The sequence below is a fragment of the Amphiura filiformis genome, chromosome 20, assembly GCF_039555335.1.
Source record: "Amphiura filiformis chromosome 20, Afil_fr2py, whole genome shotgun sequence".
NCBI classification, from domain to species: Eukaryota; Metazoa; Echinodermata; class Ophiuroidea; order Amphilepidida; family Amphiuridae; genus Amphiura; species Amphiura filiformis.
Genome location: NC_092647.1, coordinates 28,080,443 through 28,102,697, shown reverse-complemented (window position 1 = coordinate 28,102,697; position 22,255 = coordinate 28,080,443). Strand labels below are relative to the sequence as shown.

At 36.9% G+C, this 22,255-nt stretch overlaps 1 protein-coding gene and 1 long non-coding RNA gene across 4 annotated transcripts in view; both read left to right on the top strand.

Moving 5' to 3' along the window:
• LOC140142583 (macrophage mannose receptor 1-like) overlaps nucleotides 1–15,154 on the top strand; it is a 139,924-nt gene extending 124,770 nt beyond the window's left edge. For all 3 annotated transcript variants that reach the window (XM_072164579.1, XM_072164580.1, XM_072164578.1), the window contains exons 11-13: nucleotides 348–524; nucleotides 12,203–12,316; nucleotides 13,064–15,154. In XM_072164579.1, the coding sequence (XP_072020680.1) occupies nucleotides 348–524; nucleotides 12,203–12,316; nucleotides 13,064–13,347 (575 nt within the window). In that variant the 3' untranslated portion in view covers nucleotides 13,348–15,154. The remainder of the gene's footprint in view (nucleotides 1–347; nucleotides 525–12,202; nucleotides 12,317–13,063) is intronic.
• Nucleotides 15,155–15,195: 41 nt separating this feature from the next.
• LOC140141971 (uncharacterized) lies at nucleotides 15,196–16,557 on the top strand. Its single transcript, XR_011857500.1, has 2 exons — nucleotides 15,196–15,982; nucleotides 16,049–16,557. It is a non-coding gene; the product is annotated as an uncharacterized lncRNA (long non-coding RNA).
• The last annotated feature ends 5,698 nt before the right edge of the window (nucleotides 16,558–22,255 follow it).

Below are 22,255 nucleotides of genomic sequence, written 5' to 3'. Positions count from 1 at the left end.
GTTTCAGGTATAATTCTGGTTTACCCTGCACACCCTATGTTTTAGGTTTAGGGTTTAGGGTTAGATACTTGTGCGCAGGGTATACCAGAATTATTCTCTGCTAGCTAAGGGTTTGACTTAATGTTAACATAACAATTAGGATTTATATGTGAAAAGGACAAAACAGCAATTTTACAGTGCAATGACAAAGTCGCGCAAATATATGTTGCACAAATACATCACTATGTGATACGGCACATTCCTCAAATTGCAGATACGACATATTGGGTTTGTAGTATATACCTAACGTTAAAGCCTATGAGCAATTCAGGCAATATTTATTTTATTTCCCCTGTTATTGTCTTTAGATGGTTTCCAGTGGCAAGATAACACACCGGTTGCATACGACAACTGGGCTTCAAATGAGCCAACATACACCTGGGATGTGGAGCATGAGAACTGCGTACAAATGTACATCAGTAATGGCCAATGGAATGATGTGGATTGTTTACACCGACAGAGTTATATCTGCAAGAAACCAAAAAGTAAGTGTTCTCAGAATTTCAGAGCCAACAATTTATAGGTCAAATAGAGACAGCTACTTGCAACAATTTTTTAAAGGAAAATCAAATCAAAATATGAGATGACACAAAAAACGTTGTTTTACCAACTCACAAATATTCAGTCATTCAGTTTTTTTATGATGTGCCAAAGGACAGATAAAGAAGTCAACCTTTCCCATTCCCATACCTTTTGATGTATACACTTGACAAGCAATTTGATATGATAGTCCAAACCTCGCACGTTGGGATTTCCCTCTTAACTTGACAAGAATGCCTCATCTGGAACATGGCAATCTGCCGGGACTAATTTCCTTCACCTTATATGTGGGCTTATACTGCTTGGGTACAAATAGGCCTACTCAAAGTGCACAATGTGAAGATGATTGGCTGCTATGAATGAATTTGAACTATGGCACTGGCGACAAGACCATTTTGGCTCATATTCGCTCATGCATCTGTTAGGGTACATTGTTTAAAGAGGAAGCCCCGCTAGAGCAGTTCTTGTGGACCAAACCTGCCTGGTTATCAAATTAATCAGTGACAAGGTTATATCTGAATTTGAGATGTGCTAATTGATGTTTTAATCTTATTGCATTAATTAGCACCTGTCAAATTCAGAGATAACCTTGTCACCGATTAATTTGATAACCACGCAGGTTTGGTTCACCCCAGAAGAACTGCTCTGGCATGGCTTTTCTTTAACCCCAATATACTTATCACTTCATAAAATGACATTTTAATGTCCTGGGAATAAAAACTCATTCTCCCCAACTTGAGGTCAAATTTTGAACACTTGTTGGTACACAGTGGTTAATTTGGGCTCATTATGCCTGGCCTAATTCAGCTTTTGGCACCTTTGTTAGTGTTATAGATGCATTAGCGCTAATCCGGCCCAAAATAGTGGGGGACAATCGGTCTGAATTGTCAAAAAGTGGCTGAAAAGAACAAAAAATTGGTCATTTTGCCAAAAGGTGGGGGAAACATCACCCAGGGATTGACACCCATGCATAGATGTGCTATAAACATAGTCTGCTAGTGATTAAGCTGAAAGCTGTGGATTAAAAATAAAAAAAGACATTTTACATGAATCTGTAATTTCTCCACATAAGAAATTAGCTACTTGTATTTGAATGGGCTTCAACTTTGTCCATACTGGTATTTTCCTTGTTTTTTGCTAAATTTTTCATTTCAAAATACCTAATGACAAGTTTAATGACTTATCCTTTATTCACTTTTAGGCAATTTATATACACACTTTTATGATACCCTTTGCTGGGATCACTGAATAAGTCTTTAACAGAAAACAAGATTTTAAACAAAATTTTTCTTGACGTTATGCAACTTCATCATATCAAACCTTTATGACAGCTTATGACGGGCATGTAAATTAATCTAAGGAAGGCCAACGTTAAGGTGGGTTAGCCATGACTATTCCTGTGTGTATTTGTAAACGGAAAGAAACTGTCAAAAGTATGGCCGACATACACAATTTGATGAATCGTACCATCTGTGGCCATCAATAGGGGATTTCTTGATTTCTGAGATCTAAAAATGTAATTTATTCACACTTAAGTACAAAGCCTATACACCCCTCCCCTGGCCTAGTACCAGAAGAAAAACATGTCCAAATCTTAGCTGGTTCATCTTATATTGTAAGAGTTTCTGTTGATCAGGGGCGTAGCCAGCTTTCTTGGTTAGGGGGGCAAAATAAATTTTTTGGGGCACAGACGAAAAAAATTGCAGTTGCATCATACAATACATAGAGACTGTATGTCTTGAGCTTCCCGAAAAGGGCCTTATTGGGATGATATGCGAGCGTAGCGAGAAAAAATGGTATTTTACACTATTTTCGCCCAATAACCGGCTAAAAAAGGGCTTTATCGTTACAATGTGCGCGCATAGCGCGCAAAAAAATTAATTTTACACTATTTTGGCCCTGAATTTTGCTAGAAAAGGGTTCCTTGCCCTTTTTCTTTTCCTTTGCCCTCCTGATTTTCTCTTTCATTTTTTGTCAGAGGGGCACTTTTTCTTTCAATTTTTTGCCCCCCCGCTGGCTACGCTACTGCTGTTGATACCTTCTTTTTTTTGGCCGTTGGTAAAAACTTCTGCAATCAGGTTTTTATGCTTTTTTAGAAAAAAAAAGGTACACATTTTGGGAAGAAAGTCCACTTTTCACAAAATCGCCCCTTCTGCCTCTTGAAAAAAAGTCCACTTTTTCAAAATCAGCACCACCCAAATAAAATCCTCCGTACAGCCCCCATTAAGCAGAAATGTACACATACCAGCTTGTTACATTTGAGTAACTCAATAATAATGCAGAATATGTTTCATCAAGTTCAGTGGCACAGAAATTTATCAATATCTGTCATCGGCTAGCTGGGTAAGACTGTCTTAACCTGTATTGACTTCCCCTCAATAATTGGGATTTTTACACTTAATCCAGGGCAAAAGTTATTTGAAAATATTTTAATCTGGCATTTATTTCCTGACCTTGTTTTTATGTAACCCTCGGATTCTTGGTGCTTATATTGTGAAGCGTGTGGTGTCCCGGCAGAGTTTGCTTGAGACTGATTCTACTGACTTTCGCTGAAAAGGAAAAATTGTTCAATATGTATTAAAATGTACAAACTTTATTTATGGAAAAACCAATAAGTGCATTTATTCTTGTATTTTTTTTTTGTGCATCTATTAGTTTTGAGAACAAAACTTCTATATTAATGCTAAAAATGTCAGACAAATTATATATTCATGCTTTATCCAATAGTTTTGTAAATAAGCAATTTATGGATTCAATGAAAATCAAAAGTTTCCTAAAATGTGACCGTTCACGGCGAATGAGCCGTAAATTCCTCCCCGGTCAATTTTGTTTTATTTCGTGTTTAAAAATAAACATCATAAACTTAAAAATGGTATATCATTTGACTTCAAACGATATCCAGAAGCGGGGTTATGGTTTGTTAAACTTTGCTCCTTCAACAAAATTATAGCTTTTACGCTTTTTACATGTGTCTCTTTTTCCACATTGCTGGCAATAAATATCAAACAGTCATAATTGGCGGTCATTTCAAATCATCCCCAAGTCAACGAGGTTTAAGAAAGTTCTCTCATTGTTAATTGTTGGTTATGCATACCTGTACAAAATACAATGCCTGGTAACCCACCACTTGAACAGGATTTAGCAAAAGCAAACAAAGACCAGAGCTATTAAAAGTTCTATAGCCATCTAAGGTAGAAGCTTATTATCCACTTCAACAATAGGATTATTGATTAGTTTTTGACTATCAAAATGAGACAGATGTCGGGCCAGCTTAAGTTACCGATGAATACGACCTTCGTACACATTTTACACCGTAACTCAGAATACAATTTAGGGAATTTACGGCTCATTTGTGCTGCCGGGTCACAAATGAACTTTAAAGGTACAATTACTGAAGTGCATGTTCAATTTGTAGGAATATAGCTTTAGTTTTAAACTGAAAGAAAAGTTCAATATGCAATGTATGTTGCCATTTTGGAACCTGCTGATTTGTTTCAGTACTTTTATGGACTTTTTATGAACGTTTTTAGTGCATGACATTTTGATGATGGATTATGAATTAGAAATTAAGCATTTAATTTGTCATTTTACAATATTTGTCATTAAAAAAGTAATATTTATAAGACGTGAAAATATTTGTAACAGATGAAAATTAATTTGAAATGCTATAAATTGTTTCCTCAACATCCCAAGCAGGGCCGTCGCCATGGGGGTGTGTGTGGGGGGTGCGACACCCCCCTGGCGATCCCTAAAAAAAAGAGAAAGGAAGAAAGAAAGGGAGAGAGAAGGGGAAGAGAGAGGGAGGGAGAGAGCGATAGTGAGGGAGAGAGAGGGGGAGGGGATAAAACTACATTCCGTTTGTAATATAGGTCCTATTGGGCCGGTATATGGGGCCTACAATGATGTTGGTCAGGCGCGTTGAGGTGATGTAGACATAGAATTAATGATTTTGCAAGATCTACAAAATATGTGCGCATCACATCAACCCACTGCATCGCGCTCTTCATCAGCACCAATGGAGATTAGCCAAGGGCATAGGCGTAGATCCCGGGGATGGGGGGATAAATCCCTCCAATATATTGATAGGGGGATGGTCCATACAATCCCCCTGCATGTTGCCACCTGTATGTGGGTTTCTAACCAAATTAACCTCATATTTGGCCATATAAACCTAAAAAGTGCCAATTTTAGCTTAAATATGGTAAATTTTTCGCGCGCATTTGTGCCATAGACTGATTTTGTCACCAAAAGATGCTAGATTCACTATACTTCCAAGAAATATTTCCAACCCCATCCCCAATGTTAAAAAGAAATCTACACCACTGGCCATAGGGCATGGTGGCAAGTCAGTCCCCTCTCCTGCTCAGTCGGCAGAAATGTTGTGACAAAATTTACGATTTGCATCTTCCTTTTACTCTATTTTAGACCCAAAATTAAGCCCATTTTGGAACATTTCGCATTAAAATGTCAAATTGCCGCGCGCTTCACAGAAACCCATTCTGTGAATAGATCTGCGAGATGCCCCATTGGAAATTTTTCTTTTTTTTCATCTCAAACTTGAACATGATCACGAATCTCAAAAATGAGAGTTATAACTCCATCCTTTCTATTATGTAAATTATTAATATGCATGCTAGGGCAACTCCTCTGATGCCTGGAATAAGCATAAAACTCATGAGCTGGATCAAAATACCGGGACTAAATTAACCAAAAGTTTTAAAAGGCCTATGCATCTTCCTTTGGCACGATTTATAGTCCTCAATTGTGTTCATTTTAGCATTGAAATTGCAATTTTCACACATTTGTCCCGGTAATGTTCTGATAGCCCTCGTTCGGTAACTTTGGTACGTCCCCCTTTGAATTTTAGCATTGAAATAGCAAATTTTTGAGTTACAGTGTGAGGGAGGGGTATCGTTCGAGTCTCGAGTCCGGACTCGAGTCCACTTTTTGTTGGACTCGGACTTGGCTCGGACTCGGACACAAAAAGACTCGGCTCGGCTCGGACTCGGACATTAAAGGACTCGGACTCAAGGCGAGTCCGGTCCGAGTCCAGTCCAATGTCCAAATCTATGTAAAATGTGAAATGATTATCTAAAAATGTAAAAATAGATCTCAAATTTGTTGACTTTACTTATTTGGCCATTTTCCAAATTAATTGGGGCTGTCAAATCTGTGACCTGTTATTATCCTACATATCCACCAAATTATTTAGAATCATATTTTTGTTATCATTTAAAATGAAATAATTGATAATTAATCAAATGCATAATTTTATTAAATATTTGGACTATATAAAAATTTCTACAATGTAAGACTTCTTTCATGGAACTTTCCAATCCATTAAGCTCTTGAAAGAGAAACATGCACACTGGACCATACATCTCAGCTCCCACTCAGTTTGCATGTGCTCAGTAAGTGAGTACACATGACATTACATTTGTGTGGGCCAATTTTGAAAATATGTTTAGAATTATAAAGGTGAATTTCTGTTAGTATTATTATTATTATTATAATGATGATGATGTTAATTTTCTATAATGTATTTGAATATATTGCAATTCATTTACATGTAATACTGCATGCACACAGCCTATAGGTATGCCAGGCAAACCTATCTGCTAGTCAGCCAAATTCGCCTAGAACACAATACATATTTACATAGAAATTTAAAAGAACAGGTAGGTCATGGAAACCTACATAAATATGTTGTCTATACTTCACTTGACCCAAATATATGATTTTTTTATGGCGATGAGACACTCGCACATGGAATTTTAGAGGGATTTTGACCCGGATTTTGATAGCAGTTCCACATAGAAACGGCTATCATCATGAGACTAAGATCTAGAAACACCACCGAAATCCCAGACAAACTAGTACCTAGACCAGTGACCATGGTGACTTTGACTGGCGTAGTGAAGCCAACAAGGACGCATACCCGGACGCAAGCAAGCAGATAATGTTCGCGTCTACAGAACATGTTGCATTTGACGCATGCGATAACGGCGCAGTAACCACGCAGCCGAGAGCGTCAGAATGTACGCGATTATCTCCGCGCCTAGTAACCCTGTCAATCCGTCAATATCACCTTGGATACGGGGCTTCACCTCCCCACCTTTGTTCCATAACCATTAGGGTATAGGACATTTTTTGTTTTTGATATAGCCCCCGAATGAAATGTATTTAATTATGTTTGTACTCACTCAGGTAGCATTGTGTGTGAATTTTACATCGAAACTAATTGCTATTCTTTTTTATGGGCATTTTAGTGTCTAAAATGGCCCAAAATGAGGGTTTTTCAATATTGCCGTCCATTTCTAATCGTCACCCCCATAGGCTTTACATGTAAAATAAAAAGGCTCATAAAAATTTAATAGCCTCTAGTTCGGATGTAAAATTCACACCAAATGCTTTTTGAGTGATTACAAAGATAATTAAATACTTTTCATTCGGGGGCTATGTGGAATTTTTTTTTATGTATTCCTTGTACAATGACATTTCACAATAAAATGTCCATTGGAAACAAAGGTGTCCCGCTGTGGTAAGGGATGGCCCGGGGGGGCCACTCAAATATGAGAGTGTACGCATGCGTGACCAAATTTTTTTCGAACACCCCCTAAACAAGTTTTCCTCTGTGAGCAAAATGACCCCCTAAACAAGTTTTTAGAGCGCTTTCCCAAAAAATTTGACCCCCTAAACAGGTTTTTGTCCAATTTTGACCCCCTAAACAAGTTTTTGTCTAAATTTGACCCACGTTACAAGTTTTGATGGATTTTGACAAATTGAACAAATTTGTAGGCCTACTCAGTTAGTAACTTGCCATTGAACACTAAAACTGACGGTCCACCTCCCGGATATAGGCCTACCCCCTCCGGTATACCATACCGTACCACTCTCCGGGACCACTCTAAAATATAAATAATTCAGATTCGTAGCTTGTTACATGAATCTGATTGGATTCTCGTATAAAAGTAGTTTTGTGAGAATATACCAATATTCAGCGTAATTTATCATCATAGTTTATCCAGACGCAACGTTAAAGCAGTAGGCCTATTCACATCGTATTTGGTTCCGAATTCGGCACCTAAAGTTGATTATCGTGTCCTGATATCAGCGGCCGTTTTCATGCTTTCTACTGCATATATAATTTCCTAAAGTAATCAAGAGAAGGGGAAACTCGCCAATCTACCAGCAGGAGTATTAAATAATGTGAGGAATCTATAAAGGTCCTAAAAATCTTTTTGAAATACATGATATTTTCATTCGGATTTTCGTCTCCCGCTTTGTCCACTGAACTATATACCCATCATCATAATCATGCGTCATTAATTAATATGCACGTTTTTTAATCTAAACTGTATTTTACATAGAAGTACGAGGCCATGGTTAAATCACATGTAACACGTCATGAAATATATTTGCATAACATAGTGCTTTAAACATTTATACGACACTGGAATAAACTTTTTTCGGAATCGGAGTTTCAGCAGATTTGAAAAGCGGATTAAAATGGTAGGGGAGAGCGGGGAGTGTTCGCCCTATTTTTTTCTGACCAGCCTAGCGGTGTCAATTTTAAGATTAGGGATGACCTGATTAGCCCATGTGAAAGCCCTATGTCTTAGCTATATACGACCACAATCCCAGAACTATAGGCCTTACAATAGCAACAGGAAAGAAAAAAAAAAAAAGTTTTTCAAAGTGGCGAACTTGCCCCATATTGGGGCAGGTTCGCCCATATGGTGGGGTAAGTTCACCCCAATGACAAAAAAAGGTTTAAACATTGCATAACAATAACATATTCAATGCAAACATTCAGCAAGAGTATACAGGGCATTCATTCTTTTCTGGGGAGTCCCTAAATTTGTTGCAGGGGTCGGGTCAGGGTAAAATGTAGGGGTCCAAAGTGAGCTTAAACGTATCATGTTTACAACTTCGGGGAGATTATGGATTAGGACATAAACGGTGGTATGAGTAATACTGATACCATATAACTTTTAAAAACATGCTTTTCAGTAGTTTTACCTTGTTTAATGGTATAATTATCCATATTTTGCATAATACGCTGATGGGGCAGGTCCGCCCTCCAGTTTGGGGGGCATGTCCGCCTGGGAAGATATAGGGCGAACATGCCCCATCCAAAAAGGGCTTAACGTGTCCCTTTGTGCACATTTTTGTATTTTCTTCAGGGTATGCAAAATACAAATCGAATAAGGAGTTTATAACTGCATTAAATCTTTAACAAATCCCATACGTTCCCAATACAGATTTCCATTAAAGCCATATGTATTTATGTATCAATGATAATACAACATTATGAATGCAAGAAAAAATTACGTTTTGATGTAATTTTTTTGTTTTGGCTGCAGTTCGATGAACACGTCCCTATATGTCGCGAACTAATGTGAGAAGTTTATTATGACCTATTTTACCTAATTTTGCCATCACCAAATTCCCGATAGTCAGTAGTGCTGAGAAACAAGGGGTGGGCGAACCTGCCCCTAGGGCGAACACTCCCCGCTCTCCCCTACCCTAAATGCGTTACAAACGATTTTAAAACAACCCCTTTTCATGAAAATCACCGTTTTTTGCCCCCTTAACGCGTCACGCGCGTAACGTGCCCAACCGAAAAAAACACCCCTTTTCACGCGTTTTTTTGGTCACGCATGCTTACATCATTAAATTTGAGTGGCCCCCCCCCCGGGAGGGATGGGCAGTCATAGGTCTAGGTGGTATGTCTATGACCGAAATGCTGTTTTGTTAGCTGAATCTTTTTGATGAAAGTCAATCTTTGACAAGATGTAACTTTGCTAGTATGACAAAACGGTTTTCAGTTTTGACTTTCTTTACTCAAGGGCTTTAATTATATATATAAAATAATGCATTTTGATGGCAAATTTGAATTCACCTGGCATACCTACAGCCTTGTATGTAGTGTGCTACACACACACACAAAATACCCCCACATGCCTGCTGTCTGATACAGGTACTAGGTGGTCTGATACATGTAGTTTTTACCAGGAGTAACCTGTTCATGGACATGGCTTTTGAAGAAAGTGTGTACGGTTGGTTGGTTGAGTCAACAGTGTTGGGTGGGGTTTGGTAGAGTGGTGTGTGGTGTGATACAGTGAGTGACCTTCTCATCACATTTCTACAATTTTATCATCAAAATGCCATAAAATTATGCTGAAACTTTAAAATTGACCTTTTCAGCAAATTTGTATTGTAAATTTTTCAAATAAGAAATAAAATATAAAATTTTGCTCCATTTTTGCAAATAATGACCCATTTTTTCAAAATGTTGTACCAAATGACCCCTTCTTTCAAAATTTTATACCCAATTACCCCTTTTTCATTTTGTTATACCCAAACTAAGCAATGCCAATAGGTAGATACCTGTCACATTAAAGTTGAATGAACCCCCCCCCCCCACCACCGAGCATGGACTCTCACCCCGCGGCCGGGCCTTATTTTTGTTGGACTCGGACTTGGCTCGGACTCGGCACCCTGGACTTGGACTCGAGTCCGGACTCGGACACAAAAGGACTCGGACTTGGCTCGGACTCGGATACAAATTAATGGACTCGCCTCGCTCGGACTCGGACAAGCTGGACTCGGGTACAAGTCTGCTTCACTCTTCTATCCGAAGAGCCAGGGGTAGCAATCATGTTGCGCAGAGGCCAGCAAAAGGTAAATCCAGCCATCAGCAAAATTTATTTCCCGACACTTGGCTCGGACTCGGATACAAATTAATGGACTCGGCTCGGCTCGGACTCGGACAAGCTGGACTCGGGTACAAGTCTGCTTCACTCTTCTATCCGAAGAGCCAGGGGTAGCAATCATGTTGCGCAGAGGCCAGCAAAAGGTAAATCCAGCCATCAGCAAAATTTATTTCCCGACACTTGGCTCGGACTCGGATACAAATTAATGGACTCGGCTCGGCTCGGACTCGGACAAGCTGGACTCGGGTACAAGTCTGCTTCACTCTTCTATCCGAAGAGCCAGGGGTAGCAATCATGTTGCGCAGAGGCCAGCAAAAGGTAAATCCAGCCATCAGCAAAATTTATTTCCCGACCCCCCCCCCTCCCCCGAGGAAATGGTCTAGCGACGGCCCTGATCCCAAGCACATTTTCAGCAGTTTGAATTACAAATATTTCATTTTCAATGTGAAATTTGCCAAATTAGACCACTTTTTTGACAAATTATCTTTTCGGTGTATTGTAACAAAAACAAATTTTTCTATTATGTTAGAAAAATATCGAAATATTTTGTGTTTCAACAGACTGCCAAAGTTGCAATTTGTCACAGAAGAACATTGGTGTTGACTAAGTAATTGTAACCTGCTTGTCAAGATTTTGTCAGCACTTAACCATGTCAAAGTGAAATCTTATGTCACATTAAAAAGTCAGGGTGTGAAAAACATGGTTACAATAACTTCCTGTGATAGATCCTGCTGTTGACAGCCTCAATGATTCATGTCTTAATATGTACTGCAGCTTTCAACGTAAATAAAGCATGTGAGCTTTGATCTAAAGTCATGCTCCTGGACCATAACTAAGAGATGAAAGATGATACTTCATGGAGCAGCTTTTCATTATTATAGTCAAAATTTATTCTTCTTTGGTAATCAAAGTTCTTTTTTCTGATGCAGAAGTGACACTTATTTTGTGTACGTTTCAGCAACACTGTTGCCTTTGTCAACACTTGATGAGGAGTGATTACTAACTGGCAATTGACGCTAGATGTATCTCCAACATAAGTCTTGGTGTTGCCAGTTGATTTTCCATCTGGGAATTTTCTTGATCCCAGCTCTAGAAACTCATCAAAAATGTGTGAGAGTTGATACTGTCCATCATCTCTGTTCATGGTGGTGCCCTCCAATTTCTAAAGCCTCCTTTATCCAGCGTGTGAATCGTTCTTACTCTGTGCCAATGATATCAGCGTCTCCCCATCCAATCAACTCTCACACATTTTTGATGAGTATGCAAATGAAATAAAAGCAGAAAATTCCACTGAGACTCAAACCACCAATCTTGGGACTAGTCTGCGGTGACAGAAGGTCATTAACTAACACTGAAAGCCTGACATTTCTGATGGTCCTGGAGCAAAGTTGCAGGTCTTAATATCACACAATCGCCCTTAGGACAGGTGCTGCAATTAAAAATTTAAAAGCTCTAGCCATATATAATAGGAATGTTTGTATTCTTGCTATTTTACTAGATTTGGGTGTGAATTCCCATTTCATATTCAAAATATTTACATATTTTCAACTGTGAAGTTTGTTCATTTATATGAACAATTCCAATTAAAAACTAAGGTGATTTACTTAAGTTTTAGTGATGTTTCACTACTACGCTAGTGGTCTCATGATCAGACTGGCAACTCAGCACATCTGACTGTTTCCTTTTATGGACAACATAAAGCACCACAGAAAAGGACATGACACTCTAAACAAGGACGAGAGGGCCTAGGCCCCGGGGCCTACGCCTTCAACAACATCTTTGACCAACTCATCACACCCTCTACTGTGAGCTGTTGTTCATAACGAACAAAATTCACAGTTCAAATTAACATTCCTAATGAACTTGTTCAAAGATTTACATATTTTATCTTGCTTGGTTTACAGGTCTTGTCAGCGTAAAGAAATCAGATGCAATCATTTCAAATGATTTGGCAACAGCAACACAAGCACCTGGCAATCCATCATTACTGCATGGGCAAAGTGCTCAACCACAAACAGGTAAGCAGCCACATTCCTTGGCGTGGCATTTGTCCACCCAGAGAGAGAGAGAATTAGCACCCCATACACAAAGAGGTCTGAGAAAAATGTCAAATTTCAAGGAGTATTCGCAAAATGGGCTATTCCAGAAAATAAGTGCACACCCCCTATAGAGTAGTAACTTTTCAATCTGGACGAAAAGACAGGAAATCCGAACTCCTCTATAGGGGGTGTACATCTATTTTCTGGAATAGCCCAATGTCACCTTTTGATTGTAACAACCTGGGGGGGTGGTTACTTGAATATAACAGTGCTACCCATGCACATTAAACATACTCTGTATGGTGTAAATGATGGTAGTAAATTTGCCTCCCTAAATGGCATTACACAAAGTTCACATTTTGAAATCCATTCCCACAATCCATTTAAAATAATATATGAATATGCCATTTGTGCCTGATTGCTCGGCTGTTGGTAGAAGCCTCCATAGAGAAATACATTGTCTTTTATGAAGATCCCACTGCCTCATGAGTAACAATACAAAGGAGCCACATGGAGCCAGAATTATAAGATCCCCAAAACAGGGCCCCATCATCTTCAATGTAGAGTTACACACTTATCCAGATTTTCACTTATTTCATCGATGCTTGGTCCCATCATGGCTGGATAAAAAATGTTTGACTATATTAGGCTAAAAGATTCTCTCTGTGGATCAACATCACCTTTAAAGCATCACCTAATCCTTCTAAAAAAACTATTATCTCTCAGGTGGCATGTCATCAGGAGGCATCATCGGTCTCGTCATAGGAACGCTACTGCTCATCCTAGCAGCAGGATTGATCATCTTCTTTGTGGTAACACACAAGTCTTCAAAGAAAGCTACCCTGGATATTGCTGGCAGAGATGTGGCAGGATTTGATAATGCTTTATACCGTGCCAAGAAGGAATCCGTGCAAGTCAAGGATGAAGATGAAGAGAAACAGAAAACCTGTGATATTGCGCCGATATCAGATTCTAAAACAATGACTCAGGATCCAGAAAGCAATCCCTAAAATTATTTTGTATACATGCATAGCAACAATCGCAGCCCAGTCGGCACAGGTTGAAAAATCAATTTTGAATTGATGACGACAAAATTATGGCCGTATTTGAAAGTTTGTGCCAATATGTCGAATCGACGTCCAAGCAATACGTCCACTCTGATATCTACCAAATTTTAACCGCATTTCAACCATATTTTAACCCAAAATCAACTTCAGTTTAGAATGTAGTTGAAAACAGGTCAGTGTACATTGGGTTGATGATGGACATGATTTCATCTGCATATAAAATCGATAAGTTTAATATGTGACCATCCACCACAACTGAGCCCGGATGTCGCCAGTGCCACTATTGAGATATGCTCCATTGAACTTAACAATAAACAATAGGAAACAAAGGATTTATTGACTGTTTTATCGATTTTCACTACTTAAATGTCAAGTACTATAGACATGATATACGTCATTTTAAAGCTAATTTCAAGCAGAATATTTTGGTTGAATATCTCAAAAATGACGATTGGCGACTTCAGGGCTCAGTTGTGCTGGATGGTCACATATGTCAATGTGGAATCAATGTTGATTCAATGTTGACTTGAACCCACAGAGATGACAGTCAACTTAACTGTATGCCACAAAAGGAGTTATTTTCCCTAATCGTTGTACATAATTTGTGTAATTTTTTTAATACCCCCGGTATATAGATGTGTCAGTCAAAATGGACCAAAATGTGATGCGATCAAGCAAAATCAGTCGGGACTCGGCAATAATAAATTTTCAGATAGTAAAAAGCATTTACAAAGCTGGATTTTGCAGAAACCCCATGAAATTGAACAACCAGTTCAAAAGATATATGAACAATTAAAGAGTTTCCAAAACAAAAGGAAACAAAAGGAATTATTTCTTTTGTTTGGCTATAACTCAAAATCAATATTTCCGAGTTCCGTCTGATTTTGCTTGATCACATCACATATGTAGGGATCAAATAATCAGTTTAACTGGTTAATGGACTATTCCAGTTAAAATCCCTACACCCTCTATGGAAGACATGACCTTAATCTTCCACATATAGGAGTGTGTGAATTTCGAATGAGATTACCTGAATGGGCAATTCTCCATTTGAAGTCTACAACCACTGTGTGGGAGATTATTAAGGTTGTCTTGCATAGGGGGTATGGATTTCAACTGGAACAGTCCCGTGCATGTTTTTTACTCATTCTATTATTCTGTAGGAACAAAACATTGTCATGTGATTAATGTGTAAATGTAAATATGAAATTGTATGATGTACATAACATATTCTGTATGTATATATAATTACCATTCTGTGTATTTTAGTCATGTATATCACATTTTGATATAACTTGTATATTACACATTATATTATTAAAGACTTCAGCTATGTCCCAATCTATGTCATGTAACATTACTGTTTTGTAAATGTTGTCAAAGTTGTTGCACTTTTGCTTTGTGGTAATTGTATTGTATTAATTAACTAACGAACAAACCGTATGTAACAAAATTTGATCCAATCGGGCTAAAGTGGGCAATAAAAAACTGAGATATTGGCAAAAATCAAGGAGAACAAACGATAAAAAAAAAAAAAAAGAAAGTGGGCATATAAAAGATTCATAAATTTGCAACCAAGTATTCAAGCGACATTGGGAGTCTGCAAGAGTAGGTACTGAGGAAGTTAGTAATGGTAGTAACTCAATTTTCAAAATTTCTGACTTTGGCTTAAGGGAAGGGGTATGAACGTTTGGATAGTATTTATTGTGGGACATTAGAGCACATCAGACATACATTTTATGGCAAATTATTAAAATTGTGATATTTTGATATTTAACAGTACTCAAGTAAACTTTATAAATCTGACGATTTCTACCTAAAGTGTATGTAGGTGGGATGAAAAGCCGACGATCAATTGAAAATTTTGACCTTTCGTATTGAAGATATGGATTCTTTTTCCCAAAACACCAAAATAAATTAGGTCTTATTTTGGGGAAAAAAATCCATATCTTCAATATGAACGGTCAAAATTTCCAATTGATCGTCGGCTTTTCCTCCCAGCTATATACACTTTAAGACTATATCATTAAATTTATAAAATTTACTTCGAGGACTGTTATATCTCCAAAATGTGAAAAATATAAAATTTTAATAATTTGTCATAAAATTTGTATTATATCGTGAATTTCATAAAATGAAAATTATTTGATATCAGAAAGACATTCTTCGTATTCAGAATGCAATTCGATAGGTCTGATGTGCTCTCATGTCCCACAAAAAAACAAATGCTGTCGAAATGCTCAAACGCTCATTCCAGTTCCCTTAAGTGGATCAGATTAGGTCACATATTTACGGAACATATATCGATGACAAACGAAGGAGGGAGGAATTAAAATGTACTTTCCTTCTGGATGCTCTTGAAAAACATCCAATTTATATTGACCATTTTGGTAAATCCCATAAGCCTTTGCGATTAGACCCGAGATGATGTCACGCAGATGCGCTCATCGTTTAGTGAACATCGCTACTGCGTATTTCAAAGCCGTGAAGTGCACAGTAACGACGAAAGTGCATCGGTATGACGACATCACAGCTCTATATACCCACAAAGACTTATTGGATTTACCAAAACAGGGGGGTATCAATTTCATATAGAATTATCACATTAACCAACTCTTTTTGAAACCACCTCCCTCTGCAGAAGGTTCAGGTTGAATCTTTCTCAGAGGGTGTATGAAATTCAAATGGAGCTGCCTAATGTGTTCATTCCATTTGAAATTCATACTCCCCTAGTAGAAGATATTTCCAAAATCTTCCACAGGGGTAGTGTGGATTTTAAATAGCCCATTGGCTGCCACGTTCTTTCTCTCTTGTATATGAATTTGCTCTGAAGATGCTACATATGTTCATACAAAAGACAGCTGCCTCAAAACAGCTTCCTTGACACAATAAGCATGATAAGTTTTACTATCATTCAAAATGTGGCCTTGTCAAAATAAGCATTTTAGTTTTAATTTTATGAGGGTTCACCGCATAATTTTTTGTCATCGGTCTTCTGTGAAATTCTGTCAAACCCAAAATTATTTCAAACTAGGTGCCACATGATTTGGGGTACCTTTTCAGCAATATTTGTATATCGATGGGTGTGTTTTTAGTGGAGACCAATGCGGCTAATTGTTGATTTTCTCAAAATAAAGGTAACTAAGAAAGAAACATTGAGTGCACGTGTCTGATCATTCTCCCGAGTAAAATATCATCCAGGACCTCTGATGAAAAATAATTGCTTGCCATTACCGGTATCAAAATAATCTTTTTTTGCAACACAGCCCAAGGTTTTGAAAGTCCCAGAACACACACTACATCACGTTGCCACTTTTTGAGTTTACACCATATTCACAGACATTACCCACAGGCTGAGAACCCCCTGGGCTATTCCAGTTGAAATCCATACACCCCCTATGGAAGACATAACGTTAATCTTCCACACATGGAGTGAATGGGTGAATCCATTTGAAATCTACACCCGTTTTGAAGATAAAGATAACGTCTTCCACAGGGGGTGTATGGTTTCAACTGGAATAACCAAATAGTAAATGAAGACAAGCACCAGAACAACTGATGAGTGCTTTTCTGAAACATTTCTAGTCCACCAACCCCATGTTTCTCTTATGTTTTCATTTTACTAAGTAAGATGCCAGTATTTTATCACAATTTTTTTTTCATTGCAAAAAGTAAACACAAACACCTCGCTGTAAGATTTTATTGGCTGTTTAAGTAAAGATGAGAACAAGATTTAAGATAAATAGCGCCATCAGTGTTCAGTTCACCTTTTCTTAAAAATGACATAGTTTTACATACCATCAAACAACCCTGATTACACAACATTGATACAAGAGAAACATTGTGGTACTGTTGGACTGACTGAGTTTCGAAAAGATGTCAGACACTATTGTATCTCATAGACCCGTAGAAAGTGGAAAAGGCAGAAAAAATAATTGAGAAGGCTAATGATATCTCTACAGTACACAAACATGATACAACTAAATTATTGGTGGTTATGGTGGTTGTGTCACCTACTTACTTGGTTTAATGGTATACAAAAGAATCACAAAATATACAGCTAAACTAACATCCAGAAATATCTTGGCTATTACAACTTTTACAAAATAATAAATACATAGCTACATCTTAAATAGTAGAAAAAAATGTACATGTACCACTGAATGAGGTCAATATTATCAATGCACCTTGGTGTTGATCAAAATACTGTTTTTTCTTTAAAAAACAAAATGTAGGCACCTAAGGAGAACCTAGACTCTACATAGACCATTCCTATAATTGGTACCTTCCTCCTGCCATTGGTGGGGTGAACATCAATATCACATGGTAGCAAAATTGAGGTCAATAAGAGCATCATGTGACTTTTGTTATTAGGGCTATTTCATTATAAATGACAACATTGAGTCCCAAAAGGGGTCAAAATTCAAACTCATTTATTTCATGCAAATTCATTATCATTTCAAAGTTCAGATGGTGTGTCAATAATTCTCAAAATATTAGAGCGTCAAACCCTCAGGAACCATTAAAAAATTAAATTGAATTTTTGCTGTGTAAAACATAGCTGCCGCCTGAGGGACATTTTTTAAACAATTTAATACACAACTTTGAAAGAGTATATGTAACCAACATTGGGTTCATACTTATTCATATTTAGTCTGTAATAATTGTTGTATGTTCCTTTACACTTCAGTGTCTTAAATATGCCAGTTTCAATATAAAACAATTAGTAAATTGATACTAATCCAGATAAATGGTGCAAAATTACTACATATTTTAAGGATAAACTTTATCTTCACATGAAAAATTCATGAAATAGTCATTTTGTCCTGCCCAATAGCTACACTGATGCATAAGTGAGTATTCTGCGTCAATCTGTTGTACTAGTCATGGAAAACCTAAAATAAAAGACCCTCCTGTGTCATTTGTTCTGGATAGGACACATTTTTTAACACATAATAAAGCATACTTTAACTTTAGAAATAGCTGCATCAATATTATTGCATCAATATTATTGCATCAATATTATTGCATAAAAGATCCCCAGCATTTAAAATCCACTACAAACAGGGTTAATATTCTGGTTAAATTAGGAATATTGCAATTTTAGCTAACCGAAGTTCAATGCAGAATAATATCATATGTGTTCTCAACAACTGGACAATAATTTGAACACTAAAGTGGTTTGTAAGCATAATTTGCAATAAAATGCAAAAATTTCTTGTGGGTTTGGCTCTTTGAAATTTTTATTTTTTAGTTTGTTTACCAATTCATGGAAATGACATAATTGTGCTGGAGAGGACATTTGTTAAATTGCAAACAGAATCGTGGATACAGGCTTGCAAAAATGCAACAAATACCAAATCATGTGCCACCTTGGTAGAAGGAAGACCACTCTTCCTCTACAAATTTCACATTCTATGATATAATCCTTCTTATTTCAACAATTAGTAATTAACTTCAGTTCTGAGAGGACAAATTTTAACGCGGAACTGTGGTATCAAGAACAAGTGGTCTACTGTATGTAAAATAAATGAATTCCTCAATCAGTGCCCTGTCCCATCAATTGGAATATAACACAGATTATACAGGTAGGGTAAGGGTTTATATTTCCTCTTTAATGTTAACAAAAATGGAGGCATGAATTGGAGAGGACACTCATTTTTTTATTTAACACAAAATGCCAATTTTGCAAGAATCTACGGAATTTTAACATTTTTGCACCAATTTTCACCATTCAACTTGCATGATGTTCCACACATATCATATTTTCATTGCAACAAGCACATTGCCATAGAATGTACCTAATTTTTCAAAGAATTAATTCAGAATACATGGGCAAAATGAAATGGGACTCCAAAATTGGGTAAAAAATGTACCTTTTGGCAATTTTTTTATACAAAAATAGACAGAATTCTGTAAAAATGCTCATGTAGCTTGTAGTTTGTGGCATACTTAGAATTAAGTTAATAACACTGCATTATCACCCTAATTATATCAACCAGATATGATAAAAGCCATTTTTGTGAACGTGTCATTTATAATGAAATAGCCCATTATATAATCATGTTATACCCTTCTTGACCTCACTTTCGAAATGAAATAAAAATGAGAGATTGAAATTCTGTTTTTAAATGTTAAATTCTGTGTTGTTTTCTGTTTTCTAAAAATAACCTGAAAAATTTACCCACTCTGGGGAAATCCTGACTTTTTCTAAACACTGGAAAAATGTCAAGGACATAGATAAACATAGATCACTGAGCTCGAGCTGGTATGTTTCCATTTCATTGAAAATCACACATTGAGTAACCCGTCACAAAATGAAGAGACCTGACAAAAATCAGCGTCAAATTCTACTGAAATGGTAACTGAATTTACTCTAGCATGTAGGCCTATAGATTAATAGAATTAAATACATATTTTAGCACATTCAACTTTACTGTGTATACCATTGTTTTATCAAAAAATTGCTGAATAATAAAGGCAAGCACCATAGTCAAATGCCTTATCGATTGATTGAACTTGACTGCTTACTAGTAACCTAATTATTTATTAGATTGTCTTCTAAGCAGCATATTTTTTTCACCTTTTTCCTTTTTTATTTGTTTATCCATCTTCCCGTACTGAACAGTTGATCAGTTTCATCTTTTACATCCAGACTATTTTGTTTTCCTGAAATCTTTGAACAATTACTTCTAAAATTACTTCCAAAACGAACTACCACAACTGACATTTTTTCCAGATCAATAACCCAATCACCATCAGTTTGAAAAGACCAGAGTCGTTGTGTCGAAAGCTCACGTAAGTGAACAATTTTAGTTGTGTGTATAGGTTTAAACTCTTCCAATATGACATTTTTTTGATAAACTAACAATAAAATGACAGGTACTTTTATGCATGATACAAACTTGCCAGCAGGTTTATTACTTGGTGCCGTTTTTAAAAAACTCTTTCAAGTCTCATTTTTTCCCGAAGTGTAGTTTTAACCATGTTTTTTAAAATTTAATATGCTTTTGTTACAAAGGTTTTGTAGTTTTTTTAAAAACATGTAATGTGTATGTAAAAAACTAGAAAAAGTCAACTGCCACTGATATACCGTATTTCTTCGAATAGTCACCCCCCCCTCAAATAAACGCCCCCCACCACTTTTTTCAACCAAGATGTTTCAAAAATTCTGTTATTTCCATGCTATCTTGTGTAGTAAGCTTACCAAGTTGCTCACATGGTCGCGAGTAGCAGCAATAAATGGCGAAAATCTGCATCCGAACCCGGAAGTGAACCAAAAGTCAGTGTCCAAAGGTCATAGTTTGTCATTTTAGCGTGACTTTTAATAAAAGACTCTAATAAACGCTCCCCCCCTTGGGAAAATTTAACCCCCCCCCGGGGGGTGTTTATTCGACGAAATACGGTATGTTTCAGAATATCAAAAATAACCACAATTTCTCTGCAAGCATACATGTATGTTATTCAATTTACCTGGTTATTTGAACAATACAAAATTATGATCTTTATTGATCAAGAAAGAGTGAAAGACTTAATTACAAAAAGAAAGACAGTCCAGAGAAACATTTGCATAGCTTTTGTGGCATCACACTTGAGCACACACAAAAAAGTGCAACACAGATAAGTTAATACAAGTGGCATATTGGGAGATTTCCTAGTGAGCAGCATTTGAAGTATGCTCAATGGCATACGAATACCAGCCACATATTTTTAAGAGATAACAATGTCTTGACGCTATCTGATAAAAAAAAGTCTTTACAGGGACAATTTGCACATGGAATTGTGCAATTTCACACTAGTTTGGCCCATAATCAAGGTAAATTTTGGTTTTAAATAGGCCAGAAAGATGCACAGGGCATTAGCACAATAATGGTCAATTTTATACCAGGTAGATTGAGCTGGCCTGCCCGGTAAAATCCATCAATGGGCCACTCCGCTACCCCACACCTCCCTAATACGCTACTGTTTTGGATAACTATGTACTTGTATAATTGGTAAATATCAACTATAAGCATGAAGCTGTTTGCACTGCACAGCAGGCACAACTACTATACTACTAGATACATGTACGTGTACTTGGTGTTAAATATTACATATCACAGTATAATGAAGCTTTCTGATCTACTTATACAATTGTGCATGTTCCATATCAACCTATTACCTAAGTAGCACCCCATGTGGACTTTGCTAATTTGTAATGAGTTGTATAAGTCCACTCTTTCCATGCACTTTTAACATGAAATTAGGAAAAATACAATTAAAATCATTGCAAAAACATATTTGCATTGAGTTGTCTGTGACTTTCTGTTTTCCTGAGTAGGTCCATGTCTAATTAAACTGGAAATCCACATCAACCTTAGACACCCCCTGCGTCACTCAAGTTAGAAAATAATCAATAGGCCAAAAAATGTCAAAATGGTGCACCACATGGCTTCATTTGGTCTCATTTTGAAAGAATTTTCAACTTCGCATGGAGCACATCCACCCTCAGACATCCCCTGCTTTGTGCTTTGCCATATATACGGCTTTATTAAAAACTATACATTTTTGGAAAGGAAATGAGTCGAGGAATCCCATGGTGACGTCAGATTTTTTCAAAAATCTCGAGTTTTTGATAAAATCACAAAAAATCACTTTTTTATTACCCCAATGTTTTTGTGACAACTTTAAAAAAATCAGTTCGGAGTAAAAAAAAATCAGTTAGCTTTTAATGAAGAAGAGACATGAACTTATTTAGGGAAGGTTTTTTTATTTTTTTTTAATTTGTCTCTTTTTTCGAAATATTGAAAATTACATGTGAAAAAAGCAATTATGTCATTCTATTCAGCTAAAAATTGCACATAATGGTGTA